The sequence below is a fragment of the Molossus molossus genome, unplaced genomic scaffold (genome assembly GCF_014108415.1).
Source record: "Molossus molossus isolate mMolMol1 unplaced genomic scaffold, mMolMol1.p scaffold_m16_p_1, whole genome shotgun sequence".
Lineage (NCBI taxonomy): Eukaryota > Metazoa > Chordata > Mammalia > Chiroptera > Molossidae > Molossus > Molossus molossus.
The window spans coordinates 46,139,751-46,166,301 of record NW_023425344.1 but is presented as its reverse complement, the minus strand read 5'-3'; the positions used below and the strand labels follow the sequence as shown (position 1 = coordinate 46,166,301).

At 34.3% G+C, this 26,551-nt stretch overlaps 1 protein-coding gene across 1 annotated transcript in view; it reads left to right on the top strand.

Moving 5' to 3' along the window:
* The window catches only part of TECRL (trans-2,3-enoyl-CoA reductase like), a 90,841-nt gene that overhangs the window by 46,982 nt on the left and 17,308 nt on the right, over positions 1-26,551 (top strand). The window contains exons 4-8 of the mRNA XM_036245848.1: positions 279-382; positions 8,300-8,415; positions 13,732-13,837; positions 14,995-15,067; positions 15,425-15,468. Coding sequence (XP_036101741.1) covers positions 279-382; positions 8,300-8,415; positions 13,732-13,837; positions 14,995-15,067; positions 15,425-15,468 — 443 coding nt within the window. The remainder of the gene's footprint in view (positions 1-278; positions 383-8,299; positions 8,416-13,731; positions 13,838-14,994; positions 15,068-15,424; positions 15,469-26,551) is intronic.

Below are 26,551 nucleotides of genomic sequence, written 5' to 3'. Positions count from 1 at the left end.
CATTATCCAATATTACATTTACTTAGAACACAACAGTATATTAGCTCTTGGTAGACTACTTTGTTTAGATAGCATTGGGAAACCACTGTGCATTTGAAAACTAACTAGATATATGTTATAAAAGGAGTATATTTAGATTTTATTTTACTTTAAATGTTTATTGTATATGTCACAATTTATATATACAATTTATTTTAGATTTGATTTGTTTCTCATTAGAATTTATTTATCATTATGCCTTGAAATTGTGTTAAAGTATTATTTCCTCATTACTTTAGGTGGGCCTTTTTTGAAGGACTACATAACCATTCAAAGTGTTGCAGCATCCTCCATCATCACACTCTATTTTACAGACCTAGGTCAGCAGGTCCGTTGGACAACAGTAAGTATTAATTTGAAATGCAATATATATGCCCACATTTTGATGTGAAATATTTGCTGATGTAAAATATTTCCATCAAGTGATTTATAGTGAAACAAAATACTATAACGAATGATATTTTAAACTGACCATTCTTTCTATGACCAGTTCTTAATATTCCATTCAAGAATTGGAGCAACGAAAAAGAGAACAGTTGAAAGAAGGAAGATAAGGCCAGCCATTGTAGTTCAGTGGCCTGAGTGTCCCCCCATGGACTGAGAGGTCCTGGTTCGATTCCCGGTCAGGGCACATGACGGGGTTGTGGGCTCCACTGTAGGAGTCAGCGTATTGGTGTTTCTCTCTCACATCAATGTTTCAATCTCTCTCTCCCTTCTTCTCTCTGTAAAGAATCAATTAAAAAATATATTTAAAATATTAAAGAAAGAATATAAATATCTATATGTCAATCTATCGAATGACTGATGACCTCATTTCTGTTCCCCCTGTGCCTTCTCAGTTTAAATGGTGTTCCTTCAGCTTTCCTTCTAGGAGTCTGGTGATAATGAAGATTCTGTTGACATTGGAAAGAAGGAAGGTCAAATATTCAATAGAAATGTTCTAACAGAGGGAGAGTATTTTGGAAACTCAGAGTAAAGTAGTTTGGCCTGGGAGGAGGGTGTGCTTTGGTTCGTTCTCCTTGGAGGAGTAGTTTTCCAAGTGGTGGTGATTGAATCCAATGGCATTGAAAGAATGAAGACTACATTAACCGACTTGGAAGAACAAGAAACGGAAAATACTTGACACCAGTTCACAAGTATTGAGTTATTCATGAGTAATGGAATACATTCAGTAGCAAGAAGAAATGCTATCTGATATTTAGTAACAGAGGTAATAAAATTTTTAATCCAGTAAATAATTTTGACCTGATATACAAAGAATACTGCAATCTATCTATTTTCAGTTAAATAAAACTTATTTATATTGTTTAAACTTTTAAAGCTTTCTTTCGGATTGCATTCTATTACATGTCTTTGATGTGATTACACTTTTAATATTTTCTATTCAAAATGACTTTCCTTTTTGTCAGCATTATCGATCAGCTGTGTCATTTGAATAAGCACTGAGGAGAAAAGGTGCTAAGGTGGAATTCCATGACAACTGTGCTAGAAAATTAGAGCTTATTTGAGAGGAAAGTAATTTAGGTGACAACCACAACTCTGGAAATAAGCTAGATATTTTTACGCAATCCATGGTTCACATAGCCTTTCTTCCAAATGAGTCAGGCCAATGAAGTGTAAAAACACACACACTCCATTGCTATCACACCCACTTTGTATCAACTAAGTTGTACAATATGAGCAATGTTTTATCACACATAATATTCTTGTACATTTATAAAATATTAACATGCACTCCTAGAATAAAAACATTATCATAATGGGGGTTTTTAAGACACAATCTCTTTAATTTAGCAAGATCAAAATTGGCATTTAATATTTTTTATCAAGAAAGAGTGTGTTCTCATAGAATTATTGAGAAAATTGAACTTATTGAAAGACTTAGGAGAATGGTCTAACATAATAATATAACAATTCTCACTATATAAATGCAAATAACTAGACTAGACTACAGATCTTACTGTTTTTATTATTGCATATTCCTTCATGTGTGCACATATCACTCTGCCATTTTTCTGTTGCATACATTCATCTATCTACCACCGAAGCCAGACGCAGAATTTTTCTATTCCCACGGAGGAACCCCTACACTACCCCTGTGTATTCACACACTCTCGTCCCTACCCTGGGGCAACCACCAATCTGAATCTCCATATTTTTGTCATGTGGTAAATGCTATATAAACAGATTCAAACAGTTTTATTGAGATTAATATTCATTTTTTTTATAAGCATAGTGCCTTTAGGATCCTAGTTGTGTCCAGTATCAATGTTCCACTCTTTTTTATTGCGTAGCATTCAGTTGTATGGATGTAGCAGAGTTTGCTTAACTGTTCACACATTGACAGACATTTGGGTGGTTTTCAGTATTTTCCTATTACAAATATAGCTATTATTGCCCTGGCCTGTTTGGCTCAGTGGTTGGAGAGTCGGCCTGTGGACCAGGGAGTCCTGGTTTTGGTTCCTGCTAGGGGCAGGAACCCACCCCTAAAAATATACATTGATATATATATATATCAATGTATAGGTATTTGTAGGAACATAACATAAATTTTTATTATCTGGGACACACTGTTGAGTTTTAAGAGTAACTTTTATATTTTAGATATACATGTTTTATCTGATATATGGTTTATGAATGTTTTCTCTGAGTTTTTATCTTGTCTTTATATCATGTTAACAAAATGTTGCTGTGCAAAATGTTTTCAACTTCAGTGCAGTCTAATTTTTTAATATTGTTTTCTTAAGGATCTTGCCTTTCCTGTCATATATAAGAACACTGCCTAGCATTGGACCTGGAAGTTTTGTTTCTATGTTTTCTTCCAGTAGTTTAATAGCTTTATATTTTAGTTTTTATCATTATTATTATTGTAAAGGATTATCTGTTTTTTATTTTTAAACTTAGTATTTTCTTTCAATTTGCCTCATGTGTTTTATAATCTATTTTCTGTTTGTTTTTCTTGCCCAATTTTGGATTAATTATCATTCTTTTCTATTAGCCTCCCTATTATTTTGGGAGTTATAGCTTCTTTTAAAAAAAATGTTTTATTGATTTTTAGAGTGAGTGGGACGGGGAGAGAGAGAGAGAATCATCCATGTGAGATACAAATATCAATCAGCTACCTCCTGCACACCCCCTACTAGGGACGGAGCCTACAACCCAGGCATATGCCTTGACCAGGAATTGAACCGAGACTTCTCAGTCCGTGGGAGGATACTCAATCCACTGAGCCACACCAGCCGGGGTATAGCTTCTTTTTTTAGTAACTTTGGTGATTACCCAAGACATTACAATATGCAGCTTAAAAAATTAAATATTAATATAATTTGCTTAATTTAAGTTTACTAATGTGAAGATACTTTATAGATAGTTTAATGTTTTTTACATACTTGAATTCCTCCTGACTCACTTTCTATTGTTTATTTTGTCTGTCTATATTACTTACAGCAATATTATATGGTCAATGTTTATCTAGATTTATCCTTTTTATGGCAATTTAGTTCTTCTTTTTAATGGTGAGCTTACAGCTAAGAAAATTATTCTCCTTTCTGAATAATATCTTTAGTGTTTATTGTGGTTCTGTCATTAATGAAGTCTCTTAATTCTTGTTTATATTAAAATGTATGCATTTAACTTTTATTCTTGGAAGATATCTTTTGCAGAAAAATAATCCCATGTTGGCAGCAATGTTCACCTTTAATTCACACAATTTTAGCATTTTGTTTTTGACACCCATTGTTTCTGTTAAAAAGTCTACTATACACTTTTGAAATTAATGTGTCTGACCTACTTTACAAATTATTTTTTGTTGTTGTCTTGGTTATAGTAGTTTGACTATGGTGTTCACAGTTATGTTTATGTTTCTATTTATCCGCCCTTGAGTTTATAGTATAATCCTGAGTCTATGATTTTGATATATATTTAATCTGAAAAATTAGTTAGGATACTGTTTTTACCTTTTATTTTTTTATCCTCACACGAAGATATTCTTCTATTTTTCTTCAGATAGAGTGGGAGGGAGAGAGAGAGAGAGAAACATCTATGTGGGAGAGACACATTGACTGGTTGCCTCTTGAAAGACCTTGACCATGGCCTGGGACGAACCACAACCAAGGTACCTGCACTTGACTGGAATCAAACTCGTGACCCACTGGTCCACAGGCTCTAATCACTGAGCCAAACCAGCCAGGGCTCTTTTTACCTTTTGATTCCTTATTATTCTCTTTGTAGTCTTCTTCTGGGATTCTATTATATTTCCATATTTCTTGTTTCATAGTTTTCAAATAATTGCTAAAACTTTCAACCTTGTTTTTACTTTCTTTAAACATAAAAAAGACCGTTTTAAGGTATGTCTCTGATAATTCTGTTAGGTGACTCTTCAGTTCATATATTTTAAATATCTGCTGTTTCTCTTGGTTTTGGTCATAATGTCTACTCTCCTTATATATCTGCATATTTCAGCATTACTGTAGGAAAATTTGTGGAAAATTTTTAAAGTAATGTGAGGCTCAGAATAATGTTATCTTCTTTCAAAGGTAATACATCATCCTACAGATGGACTAATAGCACTACTGAGTCCAGGTCATTTTAACACAGTCAATGATTCAGGCTCAGCTTCACTACCTGTAAAGACAGATCTATTTCTGCTTTATCTTTATTCCTAAACTATAACTCTTCTATGTCCTAACTCAAATTCTGCAGATTATATCAGGCAACTTCTACCTTTGGAAAATAATAAGAAACAATTTTTATTCCTTGCATTCTCAGGCACCCTCAAAAGATTTGGTGTTCTTATCAGGCTTGGGCTCTTTTTTTAATATGTTTTTATTGATTCTTTAAGGAGATAGAAATAGAAACATTGATGTGAGAAACATCAATCGGCTGCCTCCTGCAAGCCCCCTACTGGGGATCGAACCCGCAACCCAGGCATGTGCCTGACTGGGAATCAAACCGGGACCTCTCAGTCCATGGGGCAATGCTCAATCCACTGGGCCACACTGCCTGGCCCTCAGGCTCATATTGGGCTTCATTTCCCAGGTCAATCACTACTCTAAAGCTCTGTTTAAAAAAATCTTAACTTTCTAATTTTTCAGTGACTTAGAACCTCTTTGAAGCCTAAAAAATATTTTTCTCAGTTTTTCTCACTGATCTCACTAGGAGGGTTTGTTTAAATAACTTGGAATAAAATTCTCCATTATATGTTACTTAAATTAAACAAACAACAACAACAAAAACCCTTTCTTCTACTGTCACCGTGCTTCAACAGTACTCACTGAGTACAAAATGATAGTACTACAGGGAAATGCTCTCATAATTTTAGTTAGTAGCTCTCCTATCTTTATAAGATTAAATATAGCACTAATTGATTTTGTCAGTAATTTTTAACAACTATAAAAATGTGCAATTCATTTTGTTCTCCTTTCTTAATTGCAATTTTGGAAAATAATTAAAAAGTTATTTTTTCAAGAGAGAACAAAATGCATTAAGCACAGTCTAAACACAAGAGTTCTATTCAAACACACTTGCAGTCGCGTGTTTTGATTTTTTATTTTCTAAAACATCTTATTGCCTACTTCTTTTTTTCAATTTAGACATATAGCAACTTGAATATTCCACAGAAGTTCCAAAGAATCACAATTTCCTAGTTTGCCTAGTAGAAGGAGTGAATTTTATGTTTAAAGCAAGATTAGTTTAATACAAAGAAACATTTTATAAAATGGATATATGAAAGTAATTTGATATTGGAAATAAATTGGAATGTACAAGTAATAAAGATATTCAAAGTAAAAAGCAAGTGTATCTGCTTATTTTGATTATAGAAACTCTACTAAATTTTTAGATTATAATGGAGATCCTAGTCCTTATAAATTTGTCTGATTTGCTTGGGCTTTTACCTGGCATATTTGCTTGTTATTTTGGTTTTGGTTTTAGTTTTTCTTTTTTTTAGACAAAAAACAATTCTTTTTCAGAAGGCTGTCATTAATATTTGTCTGTCTTGCCTTCTTTTTATTTATTCTGAAAATATTTTCTGCTTACATTTCATGTTTATTACAACACCTCTCCTTTCTTCTACATGCACCCAGATAGACTTTCTTTGAAAGATGCATTGTCTAAAAGTTATTTCTTATCATTTCCAAATTATTTCAGGTCAGGATCTATTCTTTGTTTTTGAGTATTGTTTTAACCCCACGTTTCAGCATGAACAATATTTTTGATAGAACATTAGTCCTCCTAGAACATATTATTATAAGCTAGCAGTCTCTCTCAATTTATTTTTTTTTGAGATGATGGAGAGTAGATTGTAATTTAATTTCCTCTGATCCAAAGAAACTTCATATTTGTGATGGCATTTTCATTAACTTAATAAAGAGTGACATTTGGTCCAGGTTGACTGTTGTTCACAACATTTCATGTCTGACACAGTAACAGAGAATTTACTCAAATTTGACTTGACTAGATCAGATAGTGTTGAAATATTTTAAACATTTTGTTGTAAAAAACAATCATTATTTTCTCATTCTATAGTATTAACTAGACTCTATCAGAAGACATTCAAAAGTGGTAAACATTTTTATTCCTATCTGCATAATCAGGCTTGTTGTATGCCATAAATTAATACTATCTTTCAATAGAAAGTTTGCTTTTATACTGAAGGTATCAGATGTTGCATTATTTTAAATTTTTTATTTATTTATTTTAGAGAGAGAGAAACATCAATTTGTTATTCCACTTATTTATGCATTCTGATTAATACTTGTATGTGCTCTGACCATGGATCAAACCCACACCTTGGTGTATCAGGACGATGCTCTAACCAACTGAGCTACCTTGCCAGGGCCCCCAGATGTTGCATTGTTTTTACCTTCATGTACAAATCTTCCTTGGCTTATGAGATGATAAATATTGTTAAAAGGAAGAATTATAACTGAATAAACCAACATATTTCACTATTTATGTGTGTGTGTATATATATAACCTACATATATATCACATATTCTAACCATATACCTATACAAAATTTTCACCACAGATCAAAAATATAATTTGTAATTAATGTTCACAGCTGCATTATTCAAAAAAAAAACCATGCAAATTTTCTTCCTTGGAAAATAATGAAAATTGTCAAAGACAACATAGTAATGGCAGTCAAATCTATTATTGCCATGTATGTATCCTTTCTCCTCTTCATGAATGCAGAGAGCTAAATTACTCTCCTTTCTCTGTCTAAACATTCCAGAGAGTAATTGTAACCTGGTTTTAGCGCCAAAAACAATCCAAATAATGGGCAGTTACTGAATTCAAAACCTATCAAAAGCCAGTCAGCTGAATAATCTTTTGCAGTAACATGGTCTTATTTCCAATAATTTTTCCAAATCTTCTGATTGTCTCTGTGGATGAGATATTTCTCTCCACTTATGTGTTTGCACCTCAGCTCCAAAAATCAGAGGGCAACCTTTTCAATCACCCACTAAAATTCATTAGAATTAAAGTCTAAATCTTTCAAGAGAGAGAACTGAGTTATTTCCATTTGAATCAGAGTCAAATAACAATAATAAATAAATAAATAAATAAAAAGGCACAGAAGCCCATACCATCCAGTGACAGGGACAGTTCCCATAGAAGGTAAAGTAGGTATGAGGCTGGGAGACATGAAGAAAATATTTATAATAGTTTGGTTATTTAAATAAAAACACCTTGTACTATTTATGAAGAAATCATTATATTAGGTTTAATATATACTTTATTTAAAGTTGTTTTTTCTTTATTTATTTTAGAGAGAAACGGAAAGATAGAAACATTGATGAGAAAGGACATAGACTGGCCACCTCCTCCACACCCCCCACGGGGGATCGGGCCCATACCTGGGCATATCCCTGACCAGGAATCGAACCAGCAACCTCCTGGTGCATGGGTTGACGATCAACCACTGAGCCACTCTGGCAGGGTCTAATATACACTTTATTTTAAATGGACTATATTTGTACTCTTTATTGCTTGACTAGTCCTTCCAAGGAAGACTTCTTGTTATCTGTGTCAATGCCCAGTCTAATTCTTTAAAAAAAACATGCTCACCTGTCCATTTCACCAGTTCACGCGGAAGGCTGTCTATAGACATGCCTCTGGTCATAAGTAAATCTTAATAAAGTCTATAAAAATTTATTGTTTGATCTAAATTCTCTTCTTATTTTCAGGTATAATAAGTAACTTTAACAACATCTAAAACTGTATTCTTTAATCTAAATCACCTTCTTATTTTCAGATATTTTTGGCTGAATACACAGGACCTCTGTTAATATATCTCCTCTTTTATTTGAGGATCCCATATATATATGACAAAGAAGAGAGCTCCAGAAGGCCACGCCACCCAGTGGTACAGTGAGTAATACAGACAGCACATATGAATGAAGGAGTTGAACTAGCATGCAGATATTATGTTAGTAAAGGTTGCTTGTACAACCAATGAAAGTGCACTCCATTTTAGGGAAATACATTTTAGATTATCATGAATAATGTATACACACCAACTTGCAAATGTATAAACTAGGAACTATTAAGTATACTTTAAAAGAGAGATAATTTAAGTTATTAATAATTATAATTAGCAAGAGAAATCTGGAAATTTAGAAATATCAAAGAAGCTTTAAAGTATAAAATTAAGAGGTTTCATATAAATCTTAAAATATAAATATTTCTCTAAAAATATGGGCAACATGAAAACATGGAACAGACTGACGAATCTCAGAGGGAAGTGTGGGGGAAAGATTAACCAAACAAGTTGTGTGCATATGTGCATAGCCCCTGGACACCGACAATGGAGCCATGAAGGCCTGCTGAGAGGGCAGGAGCGGGGCAGAGGAGGTCAGTGTGGGTAAAACGGGGAACGTGCAGACTATGCAAACCGGAAAAATAAATAAATAACGACATACATAAATATATGGGCAACAGTGCATTAGAAAAGAAATAATGACCTAAGTAAAAAAACAGGGGAAAAATTTTTTTAAGTTTTCTTTAGTAAGTCAGAAAAAAATAAAAAGACTAAGTTGTAAAAGCAGAATAAGCAGAATATATAACTATAGTAGTTAGCCTATTGTGGAAATATCACAATCCCTCACTCTCGTTCTTTCTCTCTCTCACACACACACCATACCAAATTAAAGAAAAACTATTGTTCAAGATACCACACTTAGATGTAGGAATGTGGGATTAGCAACTTAAAAACAAAACCTGATTAAATGAAAACATTCCAAGTGAGTTAAGAAGCAGAATTTAGGTCTTAGGGATACTAAAAGACAGAGAATGATTAAACTGCTGACTTTGTCATAAAAAAAAATCAAGCTTTTTCTTGCCCTTAATATCTGTCCTTCAGCCACACTGACCTTCCTTCCTACCCTCTCACACGGGGCGTGTACACAGGGCATGGACACATGCTACCCCCATTCCTCCATCCTCATTACCTCCCTCTTCCTGATCTCCTTTTCAAACTTCAAGTAGAAGCTCACTCTCTTACTCAGGGAGACACTGCCATTCCTTCCATGACAAACATGCTACTAAATTGTTTTTCCCTTATACAATTTTTACTTTAAAATTATATATTCACAATCATTTGTATTTCCCTCTGTAGAGTTGAAGTTTTAGAATGCATATATTTTGATGTTCTGTCTATCTTCATTGCTTAACACATTGCCTACTTTACAGGGAATTCACAATAAAATGTTTTTAATGGTAAGGTAGATGAATGAATTGCATACATTTTTATTTTACACTGGGCACTTTTTGAATATACAAAAGAATAACCTGACCTTGAGGGGAGTTCTGAGATAGTTTTTCTTTTTTTTTTTTTTTTTTTTAATCCTCACCTGAGGGTATTTTTCCATTTTTTGTACAGATAGAATGGGAGGGAGAGAGGGGAAGGGAGAGAGAGAGAGAAACATCGACGCGAAGGGACACATCGAGTGGCTGCCACCCGCACGACCCAACCAGGGCCGGGGACAAACTGCAACCGAAGTATATGCCCTTAGCGGGAACCGAACCCGGGTCTCTCCGGACCGCAGGCCGACACTCTAACCGCTGAGCCAAACTGGCCAGGGCCTGAGATAGTTTTTCTAAGAAAGTTGCATTTGAACTAATTTCTTTGTTTTCTGGAAGGATGAGTTTGATTTTTAACTAGTAAATTTGTAGGCTCTTCATATGGAAACTTTCTGTGGTACAAAGTCGTTGGTGCTCTGTAGGAGCATAAAGAAAGCTAGTAGGGCAGAGACACAGAGGCCAAGGGAGATGGGTGCTCAGGGATGATGGTCAGGTCAGTATGGAACAGGGCCTTTGGACAATAGCATCTGTCTTTCTTTTTCTTAAGTGAAGAGAATGCCCATTTTATTTAGAAAGATAATGGGGTAAAGAGTTTATAAGGATAATGCACTTGCACTCAGTTTTTTGACCAAAGATGTAACACGTACCAGATTTATAGCACAGCATGAAAAAAGAACACCCGCCCCCCACCATGGCAGTCTCCAAGGATCTGACGGACAATTGGTTGCTATTCTTAAACAGACACAGATTTTATGACCTCTCAGTGATAAATGTTTTTGTGCAACATAGTTCCAAAATAGCAAGTATGTTGAGTTTATATGAAATCATTCCAGAGCAGATACATGCCAACACACAAACTATTTCTGAAATTTAAATGTCTATTAGAGCACTATAAAATAATCACAACGCTTCTAAGCAACTTAATTTCAGGACAGATGATGCCATTTCTCATGGTTAAAAAGATAAAATTCCAACCTGACCAGGTTCGCTCAGTGGTTAGAACAAAGGCCTGAGGACCAAAGGGTCGTAGGTTCAATTCTGATCAATGGTGTGTACTGGGGTTACAGGTTCAATCCCACGCCCTAGTTGGGGTCATGTGGGTGGCAACCAATGTTTTTTTTCCCTCCCACCCTCCCTCCTCTCTCTTCCACTCTGTCTAAAAAAATCAATGAAAAAATGTCCTTGGATGAGGATTAACAAAAAAAGATCAAATTTCAAATGCTATATCTACTGGCCACACACTTCAAAGTTAAAAATGTCAAAGTGCTTTGAATCAAATCACAGAGTCAAAGGCATTTTTCAGGTAGGTTTAGATCTATATGTGACTTGACAGCCACAAAATTCTTTGAATCTTTTAGAAGCCTCTACATACTGAGGCTAAGGCCATATCTCTTGCAGGATCTCCCTCTCCATCTGCAGTGAAAGGTGGTGCACAGCTTGGGGTAACCGTTATTCTTCATTCAAACAATGATGTTCGAGATAGAGGCTACATATTCAAAATTATCACGGTCTCTCTCCCCAGAGGGATCCAGTGAACTAGCTGCACTGTGGCTAAGACCACACCTCCTTACGGCATCATCAGGGATGGAGAAGTAGCCAGAGAAATCTCAGCACTCAGTAGTCATAGTTCAATTATCTGCCTTAAATGCAAGAGGCTACATTATCCCACCTCCCACCATTAACACATTTTTAGGTCATCCCTGATCTCTCACACTCCATCTCAATAAACTTTACTGTCCTCTATTTATTGCCTTCCCCAACTCCAGGAATCCTTCCACTATTTCTCTATAATTCAAAGTTCATTATCAGCAAAGTCTGTTGTATCTTCAACCTTTGTCTGAATATTGCTTTCATGTTCTTCCTCAACAGACACCTGATACACGGCCTCCCGAGCGGCTCTGTTGAGACTGTGTCTTTTTTCACAGCCCTAATATCTTGAATTGATCAAATTAAGAATAATATATTTTCAAATATTATGATTGGGAAGATGTGTTGAACCTAAGCCTATTTATTGGTGTTCAGTTAATGAAGCGCAGGACAGAGAAAGAGTTGATATTTAAAGGAAAATCAATCAAAATTGTATAAAATGGAAACATTTTGAAATAAAATCAAACTTAGTGAGTTACCCAATAATGTGCAAAGTGGCATAGATTTAAATATAAAGATATAAAAGTATATACTATTTTGGTCTCTATGCTCACATGCTATAGAATAAAATAAGTAAGTGACTTAATTGAGAAGTATCGTAGCTTGAACCAAAATTTCTTATTTCGGGCTCTGCTACAATGCTGGGCATAATTTAATTTTTCTGCTGTCTTACAAAGTAAAATATTTGGCTACTCAAGTATTTATATAAATACTTACACAAAAGAACCAACATGTCAGAAGAGATACCGACTTCCTTATCAGTCTTTTGAACCCTTAACGCAACCTCTTATATCAGGACTTTTGTCTCTGTCTTACTGTCTAGAAGACTCTCCCCCAGAGATTCACACTGCCTGTTCTCTCACATAATTCAGAAGTAGTCCATTGTTTATAGATATACACACCATATATAAAATGTCTCTCCCATAATAGGTTCACAATTATATATTCATGAATTAGTGAATAATAATAAATTCCCTGATGACTGAGACAGGTAGTTTTGTGTTTGTTTGTTTTCCCTAAAGTCATTATTATTCACGCAAGAAATAATTAATTAATTTATGTAAAAATAATCCCCCAGTGGAAACTCAATGTTTTATTTTATATGGAGTGATTGGCATGGTGATTTTTATACTCAGCCTTTACTAGTTCCAGTATGCTATATATATATATATATATATATATATATATATATTTTTTTTTTAATCCTCACCCAAAGATATTTTTTCCATTTTTGTTCAGATAGAGTGGAAAGAGAGAGAGGGAGAGAGGGAGAGAAACATTGATGTGATAGAGACACATTGACTGGTTGCCTCCCACAGGACCTGACCAGGGCCGTGGACAAACTGCAACCAAGGTACGTGCCCTTGACCGGAATCGAACCTGTGACTCATTGGTCTGCGGGCTGAAGCTCTAACCGCTGAACCAAACTGGCCAATGCCCAGTATGCAATCTTTGATCCATATTGATTTCCTTGAATTTTAGCCAAAGTTTCTGAAATTTTAAATTTTATTTATAACAAAAAAGGTACATATGCTAATGGAAATATTTTTAAGTATAAAAAGAAAATACCCTGTAAATCGAATTTGACATTTACTTTTAAAACAGTAGTTATATAAATGACAAGAAGGAGTTCTAACTTAAAACAATAGCAACAAAACCCAGCACACAGATAAACAAAATACTGCAATATGTTTGACTGGCGAAAAAACAAACAACAACAACAAAAAAACAAACTAAACAAAACACAAGTTGCATTGACTTCATAGAAAATGAAATTCAAACTTTTAATTATGGTACCTGCTAAAGGACAACCAGACAATGAAAAAGTTATTTGAATATTATAAAATGTCAAATGCATTCTAAGTAGGTTTTGGATATTTTTAAAACTTGTAAATTATCTGCTTCAATTTAGAGTCCTTTTGATATGAGCACATTTGCAATTATTATATTCATATATATTCCTGGAGCAGGTGTGAGCATATAGTGTATGATGAGTATATAATATATTCATAGCATCATCAGAAGTAAATTTATGGAGTGTTGTAACAGTACTTTCATTATTAAACAAATTTTTTAAAATTTCTAGAATAAAAGTATTAAAACAGACACCTGTGTTGTAATTACTGGAGATAATATTTCCTAATATAGAATATCATAGTGAACTAAAAGAGAGATACGTAAGTTGAGCCAGATTTTTGGAAGGGAATTTAATGTGTTCATATTTTATTTTCTTTCTAGCTTGGCCTGTTTCTGTCATTGTATACACTATATCCGATATCTTTTGGAAACCTTATTTGTTCACAAAGTTTCTGCAGGGCATACACCTTTGAAAAACTTGATAAAGGTGAGGATTAATATGTTTTTTCAATTTTAATTATTATTGAGATATTTTGTGTATCAAATAATCTGCACAACAATTCAATCATGTTTCTTTTCCTCACGCCTAGTGTTTTTTCTATTCCATTTATCAGCATATCTTAAACATTCTGTTCTGAAATGCCATTTCCTGGAGCTGCCTTCAACTAGTAACAGAACATAAAAACCTTTTATTTTGGAAATACTTAGCATTGAATTCAGATTCTTTGAAGAGAATCTCATATATAAACACTCCTATAAATATATATTTGTGTGATTAAAGTAATGGTACTACACCCATTTTTATGATATTATGATATTTTTCTTTTCAAATAAGTGATAAATGCAAAAGTTACTTAACCATTAAATAACTATCAAGAAAATAGGAAATTTTCTGAAACACTGAAGTAGAAATGTGCATTAGATAACATGCCACAATTCAAATTAAAATTTGTTTTGTTATTTTCCAATTTATAATATATTCAATGGTCGTTACTAAAATCTTCTTCTTCTTTTTTTTCTCAAATATCTGTTTTCTGAAAATCTGAACAAGGCAGCTGCTGTCACTGTAAAGAAACACAGAATTCTAGAATTCTTAGAAACCTCAGAAATCATTGAAACTAGCTTCTCTTTTGACAGAAGGTATTAAAATTTATTATACAGGGCAAGATCAGTATTACAACCTAGGACTTCTAAAATTAGCTCATTGCCCTCTCGAATCAATCAATATGCATTACTACTAATGGTTAAAAAATTCATTCTTTTATTCATTTGCTGTTGGGAAGTGATTATCAATACATCTTATCTAATAAATATTTTATTATTTTTATTACTTCATTCATATTTCTTACTGGAGAGACAAAACCATTCTTGCAAAATATACTGTCACATTTACCGCATATCATGAATACCCATTTATATTAATAAGAGTTGAGCAAAGAAATGCATTACTTGACTGATATTAAATAGGTACTTTTAAAATGCTAATTTACTGGGCGAAGAAGCATTCCATTTATCTAACTTAGAAAATGTGTACCATTATTCATGTAAATCTATGCAGTGTGGCATAAAAATGTATAGAATGGTTTAAAATGATGGAATATGTATTATGTATATGACCTAACTTTTATTTTGTGCTATTTGTAGGGCTGTGCCTTTTATTGGGGTTTCACTTCTTGGATTGCCTACTACATTAATCATCCATGGTATACACCACCATGTATGTAGAATTTCTCCTTAATTAATCCCATACTAAATTGCATGTATACACACTCACGTGAAACTGAAAGAAGTGGAACTGTTAATACAGATGGTGAACTCATAAGATAATTAATATCTTTTATTACTTTTGTATACTCCAACTTTGCTACCATGATCAAGATGACATTAGGACATGGCATTACATTGCATTTTAAATCTTTTTAGATTGCAAAATTATCATCCCAAAGGTTAATTACATTACACATAGTACTTCGGTTAGAGGATAGTGATATCTAGTGAACTTTGCCTGAATTATGTGTATAATGTGACAATCCAAAATATAATCATTTGCATGACATCTTTTCCTTCTTCCTAGCATTTGGGAACAGGCAAGTCACAGTATCTGCAATCAATTTTCTGGTATGTATTATTTATATTATTTGCTTATCATGCTCTAATTGTGGTATTATTAAAAATGCAAAACATTATATTTGCGTATTTGACATGTAGATAATATTATCTATGTTTATACAATATACATAATGGTATTAAATGAAGTAAATCAAATAACTTCCCATTATCAAGTCATTAGTTCTCAAAGTCTTTTAATCAAAATATTCCATCTGTCTATGAAGGATGATTAGAATTATTTTACCTATAGTAAAATTTGAAAAATTATACTCAGTAATTCTTCTATTGTCTGCAAATTTACAAACTTATAAACCTCTAAGAGCAAAAGTTTTACAAGTCTAACATGAACATTCAAAAACCATTTAGGCATAATTGTTAATTAATTCTAGGTGAAAACATAGTCTGAATTTTTTAACGAAATGTGGATCTTTCCTAATTGTTTTCAGTTTAGCTCTTTAGATCATTCGATTTAACTTCAAATGTCATTGTTTGAATTGGGTACAAATCAATCTGAGTACAGCGTATTCCTTATTATTTCTGAAAAGTATTAATTATGTATTAGACATAAGCAAGGGGGGCAAAAATCGGTTTTACAGTGGTTTGTATGGAAAATAATGCAGAAATTAGTATTGCATTCACAATTGTAAACCTACTTTTGCCCCACCCTGTATTTAGCCTCATACACCATATAATATCATGCTTCTATTTTTTTGTTCATCTTCTTCTCTCATTCCTGTCCTTGATAGATTAAGCTCCATGATCTCAACCCTGACATATTGATACCCTCCCATGATTTGAATACAAGTCCATTAACTTTGTGGTTTGTACTGAACAACTTGTATTCCTACTTTCCTTACAAGGCACCAATCACACACCACACTTGGTAAAAAGCTCTCTTATAAACCTTTCTATATGCATAAATATATATTTTAATTAACAGTTTAGTTAATGACATCCTCCTCTGTGCTGGCTATGAGAGAGTCAAGTCATGCTTTATTTTTTTTTTAGCATCTACTTTTGTACATAGGAACTCACTGCTTACTTGAATGAATGACAAAAGTCATTTCTTTACTTAAAAATTCTGTAAGCAGCCCTGGCCGGTTTGGCTCAGCGGTTAGAGCATCCGCCTGCGGTCCGGAGAGACCCGGGTTCGGTTCCCGCTAAGGGCATGTACCTTGGTTGCAGTTTGTCCCCAGCCCTGGTTGGGTCGTGTGGGTGGCAACCACTCGATGTGTCGCTTTCATGTCTATGTTTCTCTCTCTCTCTCTCTCTCTCTCTCTCTCTCTCTCTCTCTCTCACTCTATCTGAACAAAATATCGAAAAAAAAAAAAAATGTCCTCGGGTGAGGATAAAAAAAAAAAAAAAATTCTGTAAGCAGCCCTGGCCGGTTTGGCTCAGTGGTAAAAGCATTGGCCTGTGGTCCAGAGAGACCTGGGTTCAGTTCCCCCTAAGGGCATGTACATCGGTTGCAGTTTGTCCCTGGCCCTGGTTGGCAGCCACTCGATGTGTCCCTTTCACATCGATGTTTCTCTCTCTCTCTCTCTTCTTCTCTCTCCCTCCCACTCTATCTAAACAAAAAATGGAAAAATGTCCTAGAAGATAAAAAAAAAAAAAGAATTCTGTAAGCAAATATATTGTTAACTATACCATTGTGTTTTAATTTCCCATAAGTGGTATATCAGTCATAGACAGCATGCTTATGTTTTTTATTCTTTTAAGTTATTTTTTAAATATATTTTTAATTTTTTAATTACAGATGACATACAATATTATCTTAATTTCTGATATACAATATAGTGATTAGGCATTTATATAACTTACAAAGTGATCACCCTGATAAGTCTAGAACCCATCTGGCACCATATATAGTTATTACAATATTATTGACTAGATTCACTATGCTGTAATTTATATCACTGTGAGCATTCCCCCCCCCTTTTAAAATTTATTGGAGTGATACTGATTAACAAAATTATACAGGTTTCATATACATAACTCTACAACACATCATCTGTACACTGTATTGTGTGGTCACCACCCGAAAGCAAGTCTTCGTCCATCACCATTTTACTCCCCTCCATACCCTCCTTCACCTCCACCCACACCCCCGCTCCCAGCACTCATATGGAGGAATGCATTTTGATGCTTTCATTGCTAAGCAATGTGCACCAAGTCTAATGCTCTCTGTATAGTAACTACTTAGTAAATTTGAGCAAATGGAAGAATGGATTAATGGATAAATAAAATAATAACTGTATATTTGATCTTTATTTAGATGTGTTTTTATATTAACATCTGATCATTATCCTCTTCCTTCTCTGATCATTCTCCTGCTATGATTTCATTTACTATGTTTTTGAAATTTCTTTACTTCTATTTATTCCTGTGTAAATATTTACATAGCTCTCATTTTATGTGATATTCTTGATTTCTTTCCTTTCTCCAATGTAGTATGACTATGAATCCATGACTCTCGTATAAAAGAAAATATTTTTAAAGGAGTAGCTTTTAAAACATTATGTGTCATTATAGTTATAATATTTTTGTTAAGAAAAAGTAAGCACAGTAGGTCAGACAGGAAAAAGTCAAGAACCATATGATTTTACTCATGTAATCTAAAACTAAAAACAACAAATAAGACAAACAAAAACTTATAGACACAGACATTTTAAAAAATTGACCTCAAGTTATTAATGCTTCTTCTTCACACATGCCTTTATTAATCAATGATCTTTTATATACTTCCTATGGGAAAATTAATAATAATAATAAAGAATTAGGCAAATAATAAAATATCATCGCAGTTTCACAGTTGCTGTCTTCTAAGGCCAAGATACCAAACTATACAAATACTGATAAATAGCAGCATAGATATGTCCAACACAGATATAGTAGGTAAACGTGATAACTTTAACTCTATAACATAAAAAGTACTGTCTGTTTTAATCGTAGACTTAAATTAAGATAAAAAAGAATAACCTGTGCTTTTAACTACAGATGGTATTGAAGACATAGGAAAACCTTAAGTGAAAGTCAAAATTTTGAATGTAATTGTATTTCATTGCAGATAAGAAATTTAGAAATGCTATAAAAGGGCCACTGTGACTTTGAATTATCAATTGTGATAACAAATTATAAAGACCTTCCGCCATGGCCGTTGTGGCTCAGTTGGTTGGGTATTGTCTTTTTGCACCTCAAGGTTGCTGGTTGGATTCCCAGTCAGGGCACATGCCCAAATTACTGGCTCAATCCCCAGAAGGGGGAATGCAGGAGACAGCCAGTTAATGTTAAGCTCGCTCTCACGTGGATATTTCTTTTCTCTAAAAAATCAATAAACTATTCTCTAAAACAAAAAAAAGACCTTCCCGCTCTGAAATTTCTTAATAATGATCAGTGTAGGTGAGACACACTTAATTTTTATAAATAAGATATTAAGATATAAGTTTTAGAAAATTGATTCCAATATTTTAATACAGGATATAACAACTAATAAATTAATCTAGTTTGCACATAACCAACATCTTATAGTTCAAGGTTATTTTTTTCATTCATAATAACCAAATGCGTAAGTATGTACCTTTGAGGTTTACCACAAACAATATATATGCAAATAATTGAAAAAAATAAGTAACCTGTTTTTAAGTCCAATGCATTGTAAATTATGTTAAAAGTATCATTATATAGGAGAATCAATTGTTATATAGAAGGAACCAAGGGGAAATGTATGGGTCAATCCTCTATAATTTAAAATTAGCCAGAAAATTTCTATCTTAATTGCAAGTGCTAATTTTCTGCTAATAAAATGTTATATTTGCAGAATTTCCTGTTCTTCATCTATGTATTCTCAACATAAGTGGGGAAGAAGCATCATTCATGTAGAGCTGGTTTTGCTCAGCAGTTACTGAGAAGAAAACAAAAATAAAACAGGCTTCAGAGCATAGTAAAGATAGTGCCATGCTCAGCGCTGTAGGGGAGTGGGGCTTCCATTTCGGTCTGGAGTGGAATGGAGAGTGGATCAAAGAAATCTTCCCAGAGACTGTACACACACAGTAGACTTCAAAAAGTGTACTGAATTGTTCTCCCAAAATAAATAGTATAAAGGTTTTAAACCACCCCTATGGACAACCGTATTAACAATTCAGTCAACATGCATACATATTAATGTGGACCATAATGTGGACCAAAAATCAAAGTAAACTGGAGGCCCTTGTTAAATGAGAAAATGTAGGGTGTTAAATAACAATTACCCTGTGTGTCCTCCTCACTCCTAAGTGATGGCCAGGTGTGCTGAAAGCACCCTGAGAGAAGCACATGTTTGGGGTGATTTGGTACATAGCTCTTGTGCAAAGGACATCTCATTTACTTTGAAGCAATAAGTGCACCCCAGAAAGAATGCTCCTCTCCAGATTGCAGAGAACAAACTGTCTCATGTTGTATGTGGCATTTAATCCGACTGTTAGAGCCAATGGGCATGAGTTTTCAACTTGAGATAAGTGAAAACTAAACATTTCAACCTCAGACTTGAGTGTTTTGGTGTAACATATAAAATGTACTCTGCTGAGACCTTAACCAAAGTATTCTGCCCCCCTCTTTGGTTTATGTTTAGTAATTTTTTAGAAGGTTTCATTTTCATTTTAAAAGAAGAACACACAAAAACCACCCTCCGGGAAGCACCTCCACCTTTCATTAAAGAACACAGAGTTGGAAGGACCATCATTCTCACTTTGACAAGTGAAGAAACTGACCCAACTGCCAAAAAAAGTTGTTTTTGCTTCTGCTATTGTATAAAGCAGTTCATTACCTGGTACAAAGATAATATATTAGAACACTGTTAAATATGATTATAGTTAATCCTTAATTACACATGTGAATCATCCATTTTGTGAACTAATCATTAACAATTTTAATTTTCGTATCTGCTCCCTTTTTTTTTCTATTACTATTCTGAGTTTTCTAATATACTAAACACACAAAAAATGAAAATGCTTTACATTGGATACCTAATGTATTCAAAAGTTAAGTAATATTACCTTGTGAAAAATCTTTGGTTTTGATGAGTTTTGCCATGTTTATACTATATTATAAGAACTATATCATTACCCTGTGTAAATTCTCTTTCAATATAACCTTTTCCTTCATATGTTTGCTATTACAAAATCTACAAGGAAAAAAAACAAGTAGAATGAAATACAGTATCGACAAATTTATAAAGACATCAGACTATCTTTCTCTACAACTTTTAGATGTTATTTTATTTTTCTGCTGTAAATATTGTGAAGACACAGTATAATCCAGCCTCTTCATATTTCTATGACACCTCCTCATCTTCTGAGCCCAACTCCCCCCACAGAACAGATAAAAACACCAAAGTCACAATTGCAAAATAAAACGTTTTAGAATTTTTAATATTTTGTTATTTTATAATTAACAGTTCTGTTTTCTTTATCCACTCTTCCTCTCAACTTTATTATTACTCTCCAGAAGTAGTTATGGTTTGCTAATTCTATGTACATTAAACATCTCACTAGAAAACTAGTTTTTTCTTTCCTTCTTTATTGTGTCTTCAATAATGTAGGAAATGGGAGGAGTAGATAACATATAAGTTTGTAAAGTGCTGAAAATAACTCTTTTTCCTGGTTTGTCTCTGTGTCTTCAGTCTCATCATTAGTTACCCACTCATGTAGGTTAAATTTTTTTATTAAAATGCAAATATCTTTGGAGAGTAATAAATAATGCTCTTATCAAGTAGTCACACCTTCTCCTGTAACATTTAGCTGAGAAGGACCATGGGCCTAGGACAAATTCTTTTGATTAGGAAGAGGAAGCTTTTCATTCCAGTGGAGGAGCGGGGGCCTGTTCCCCCGTGCAGGCTGGGGAACTGCTGCTGGCTATTTGGTGTCTGTGGATGAGATGAGGGAGAGAAGGTGAGTGTGCCCAAGTTACGTGCTCTCATTCTCAGCATTTTGTTTAAGTTTGGGTTGTAACAGTTTTTTTTTCTGATCCTCTGCCTGTGATTGATAAACACCAATAAAAGGTTTACATTTACTTTTTTAGTGAAGAAAATGAAAATTCTAGGTCTTGTGCTTTCCCATCATTTTTCATTTTAGTTTCCTCCCAAATCAAGAGGGAGCTAATATAAATAATAACGTGCATAGAAATTAAGTTTTATACCTAAATTTGGTTAAAGTCACTGTTTCTTATGTAATTTATTTATAAAGCTAGTTTTAAGCTATTAATGATGTAAATTAATGCAGATATTATATTTTTATTATAATTGGTTATGATTATTATTGTATTCTCAGCTAAAGCTGAATTACTCCTAACTATATTCATTATCTCAATTAAAATCAACAGATACCATAACCATAGAAATGATTGTTGCTAGAATAGATAATATCAAAGCCAATGTAAAAATAATTCTTTAAAAAATAATTACCATAAGTGTATTTTAGTAATAATTAACTTCACAGTTAGTATATATAAAGCATCTCTTCTAATATTTTAAAATTTTTATTGTATGGTGTCATTCTTATACTATATTCTTATACTGTGTGTGCACATTCTTTTGTTATACAATAGTTCATAAAAGCTCTGTGGATTAAAAATTAAATTCAGGTATTCCCAGAATGTGGTAATGAGGTAGGCCACAGAAATAAAATAAAGGTAAACTCTTAAAGGTAATGTTTATTTTAAACATTAAATAAATCCTATAATAAAATATTTGACTTAGTATACCAAAAATACCATCTCTTAGAAAAATGTTTATATAATAAAATATTAATTTTATGCAACAAATAAATTTATATAATAATGTTTCATTTTCACATTATATAATACACAAATGCAATATTGAACTTTTACCTAAAATCCTACAATTACTCATTTTCAAAAGTAAAATGTATTGGTTAAAGCAAAGAAAATAAAACAGAGCAAAAGAGTCATAATAAATGGTGCTGGAACTACTAGACATACACATTTAAAAATGAATCTAGACACAGACTTTACACCCTTCACTTAAATTAACTTAAAATAGATCTCAGACTTAAATGTAAAAGGCAAAACTATAAAACTCAGAAGATAACATAGGAGAAAACGTAGATGACTTTAGGTATGGCTTTTTATTTATTTAAAAAAAAATTTTATCTTTATTGTTGAAAGTATTACAGATGTTCTCCTTTTTTATACATAACACCAAAGACACAATCCAAGAAAGCAATAATTGATAAGCTACTGCATTAAAATTAATAGCTGCTCTGTGGAAGATAATGTCAAGAGAATGAGAAAGCAAGAATAGACAGGGAAAAATATTTTCAAGATATATTTAATAAAGGAATGTATACAAAAAATATAAAGAACTCATAAAATTCAACAATAAGATGACAAACAACTATATTAAAAAACAGGCCAAGACCTCATCAGACATGTTAGCAAAGTAGATATACAGATTGACAAAAAGCTCATCAGAAGATGCTCTGCATCATCTGTCACCAGGTAAATGCAAAGTGAAACACCAGTGAGATATCACTGTATATCTACTAGAATGCCAAAATGTTGGAGAAAATGGGGAACAGTGGGAACTTTCATTCATTGCTGGTAGGAATGCAAGACGGTACAGCTAGCATTTGGAAGAAGTTTGGTAGTTTCTTGCAAAACTAAACATAATATTACCATATGATTCCTTAATCACGTTTCTTGGTATTTACTTCAATTAGTTAAAAACATACTTCTATGCAAAATCCTGCATGGTGTATTTACAGAAACTTTATTCATAATTGCCAAATTTGGAAGCAACCAAGATGTCCTCAGGGGGTGAATGAATAAGTAAGTTGTAGTACATCCAGACAATGGAATACTATTTGGTGTTAAATAGAAATGAGCTATCAAGTCATGAAAAGATGAGGATGTAAAGTGCAACATAGGGAACATAGTCAATAATATTACAATAAAAATGTATGGTGCCAGGTGAGTATTGGCAATATTGAGGGGAACACTTTCTAAGGCATATGATTGTCTAACCACTTTGCTATACATCTGAAACTAATACAAAATATTGAAAATAAACTGTAATTCAAAATAAAATGAAATAAAGACCTGGAGGAACCTTAAATATATAAGTAAAAGAAGCCAATGTTCTTTGCAATTAAGGTGGTTCTAGCGATGTCTTTGGGTTGCTTTTCTCTTCTTAAGTATGTTTAGAAAATATAAACTTTTTTATTACATTATACTTATTAAAAAAAAAGTAAAATTGTTGGAAATTATTTATTTGTATATGAGCAAAGCAATTGAAATTCATATTCATTTGTTCTACCACTATAATGCAGAAAATGATTCTTGTATATAATGTTTTAATATTATTTGTTTCTTAATATAGCTGGACAATGTTTCCTATTTTTTCTTACATTCCTGTATACTTTGTGACTACAATGTCTTTACCGTCATTGTTACATAGGGGCTATACCTAGTTCATAGTTGATAGCATCCATATATTTTATTATTTAAAGTAATTTAAAATTTAAATAATTTAAAATCAAACTTAATGTTAGCAATCGCTCCAAATTTTATTATTAAATTGTTTTGATAGCATATAATATGGTAAATGAAGACATCTAACTTTAGTAAAAATCAACTCAGGAGAAATGTATAAATCATGTCAAGAAATGTTGTTTCACATTCAACATGCTCCTGAAATTTTAATCAGGGATAAAAACATATATTGAGTTTGTAGCAGTGAATGAATTTTTTAATCTTACTCAACCCCGAACCAAGAAGTAATTATATCAGCCATTTTTATCTAGGTTAATTAGTATTGCAGATATTGGACTCATTTACTTCCAGAGTTTTAAAGCCAATACTTAAGGCAAAAATTGTAAATAGTTGCAATTACTCTTAAAAGCCCATTAGGGGGAAAAAAAGATGGCAGTGGGTAGGACCGCAGGGAGGGTGAGTGTGTGAGAGAGTGAATTAGTGTGAGAGAGAGTGAATTAGTGTGAGAGAGAGTGAATTAGTGTGAGAGAGAGTGTGAGGGGATGTGAAGGTGGATGACCAAACTCCTGCAGAGCAGACACTCGGAGCAGAAGGTTCATGTGCTGTGGACAGAGCAGCTGGCTACCGCGGTAAGCGGCTCTTCAGGGCACTTCTCCCTGTGCCACAGGGAGGTCTCACCATTTTGGAAGATCCTGGGTCTTCCCTGGGAGGAGACAGTGAGAGCAGCTAAAGCCCAGCAACCTGAACCCAACAGTGGACCTGGCGCCATCGGACCAGTGGACACCCTGTGTCAACACAGACCAGTGCACAGTAGTGGAGCTGCCAAGGTGCTGGTTGCGGAAGCCACAAACAGCTGGGAGCCCAGCACCATCCCCCACAGTAGCAGCCTGATAAGAGCTGAGATATACCCCCAGCAACAGAGGCTGGGGAGCAGACATCTATCCTCAGGCAACAGAAGACAGATTAGCAGCTGAGACCCATCCCCCAAAAATACAGCAAAGGCTGAGCAGGAACTGAGCCCCACAGGGCAGCAGCACTCCCCAGCCACCAGGGGTGGGACCTGGGGCTCCACAGAGGCTTGTGCAACCCAGCGGCCCACAAGAACAGTGGGAAGCCAGGGCTTGAGAGTGACCGGTGTGATCCAGCTGCCTGCAGGACCTACAGGGTGCTGAGACGCCACAGAGGCCTGTGCAGCCCACCTGCCCACAAGATAGACATGGAGCCAGGTCTCCAGAAGAGACTGTGATCCAGCACCTCACGGGATCAGCAGGAAGTAGGGGCTCCAACGGGGCCTGTACAACCCAGCTGCCCACCAGATTGGCAGAGAGCCAGGGCTCCAGTGAGGCCTGTGCAACACAGCTGCCCATGGTACGATCAGGGAGCATGGCTCCCACAGGGCCTGAGCTATACAGCTACAGGTGGTACCAGCGACCAGCTGGCAACACAGCTCCAGAGGGGCCCATGTGATCCAGCAGCAGCACCTACCAGGACACATCAATACCAGCCCCCAGTAGTCAATCCTCCAGGATCTACAGCAGGCAAAAGGCAACACACAACAGAGCAATCTGGGAGGCACAGTAGTCTTATTTGATATACAGTGAGCTGCCCACACATTCAAACATCCCTCACTGGGTCTAGAGCTATCAGACGGCTAAAATGGACAGACAAAGAAACAACACCCAAAGGAAAGAAAAAGAGGAATCACCAGAAAAGCAACTACAGGAAATGGATGACAACAACTTGTCAGATAAAGAATTCAAAGCAATGATTTTAAGGGTGCTCAAACAATTTGGTGAGAACTACACCAACTTAATAAGAATTATGAAGAGCTCACTGGGAACTACTTTGCTTAAAAAAAAGAGGTAGAAGCTATGCATAAAAATCAAGAGGAAATAAAGAATGACATAGATGTTATGAAAAATACCTTAGAAGGGTTCAATAGTAGATTAGAAGAAGCTGAAGACCAAATCAGCGACTTAGAACACAAGGTAGAGAAAAACACCCATATACAGCATCAAATGAAGAAAAAGTTTTAACAGCAGGAGGAAAGTTTAAGGGAGCTGTGGGACAACACAAAATATAACATTCGCATAATAGGGATACTGGAAGGAAAAGAATCAGAGAAAGGAATAGAAAACTTGTTTGAAGAAATAATGACAGAAAACTTTCCTAAACTGGTGAAGGAAAAAGTCACACAAATCCAAGACACATCAATACCAGCCCCCAGTAGTCAATCCTCCAGGACAGAGAGTCCCAAGCAAGATGAATCCCAGAAGACCCACAGCTAGACACATCATAATAAAAATGGCAAACATTAAAGACAAAGATAGAATCTTAAAGGAAGCAAGAGATGGACGGAAGTTACCTACAAGGGAGCTCCCATTAAACTGTCAGCTGATTTCTCAATAGAAACGCTGCAAGCCAGAAGGGAGTGGCATGAAGTGGACAAAGTAATGGAAGGGCAAGGGTCTGAATCCATGACTACTCTATCCAGGAAGGCTATCATTCAAAATTGAAAGAGAAATAAAGAGCTTCATGGATAAACAAAAGCTAAAGGAATTTACCACCACCAAACCAACGCTGCAAAAAATGCTGAAGGGACTGTTGT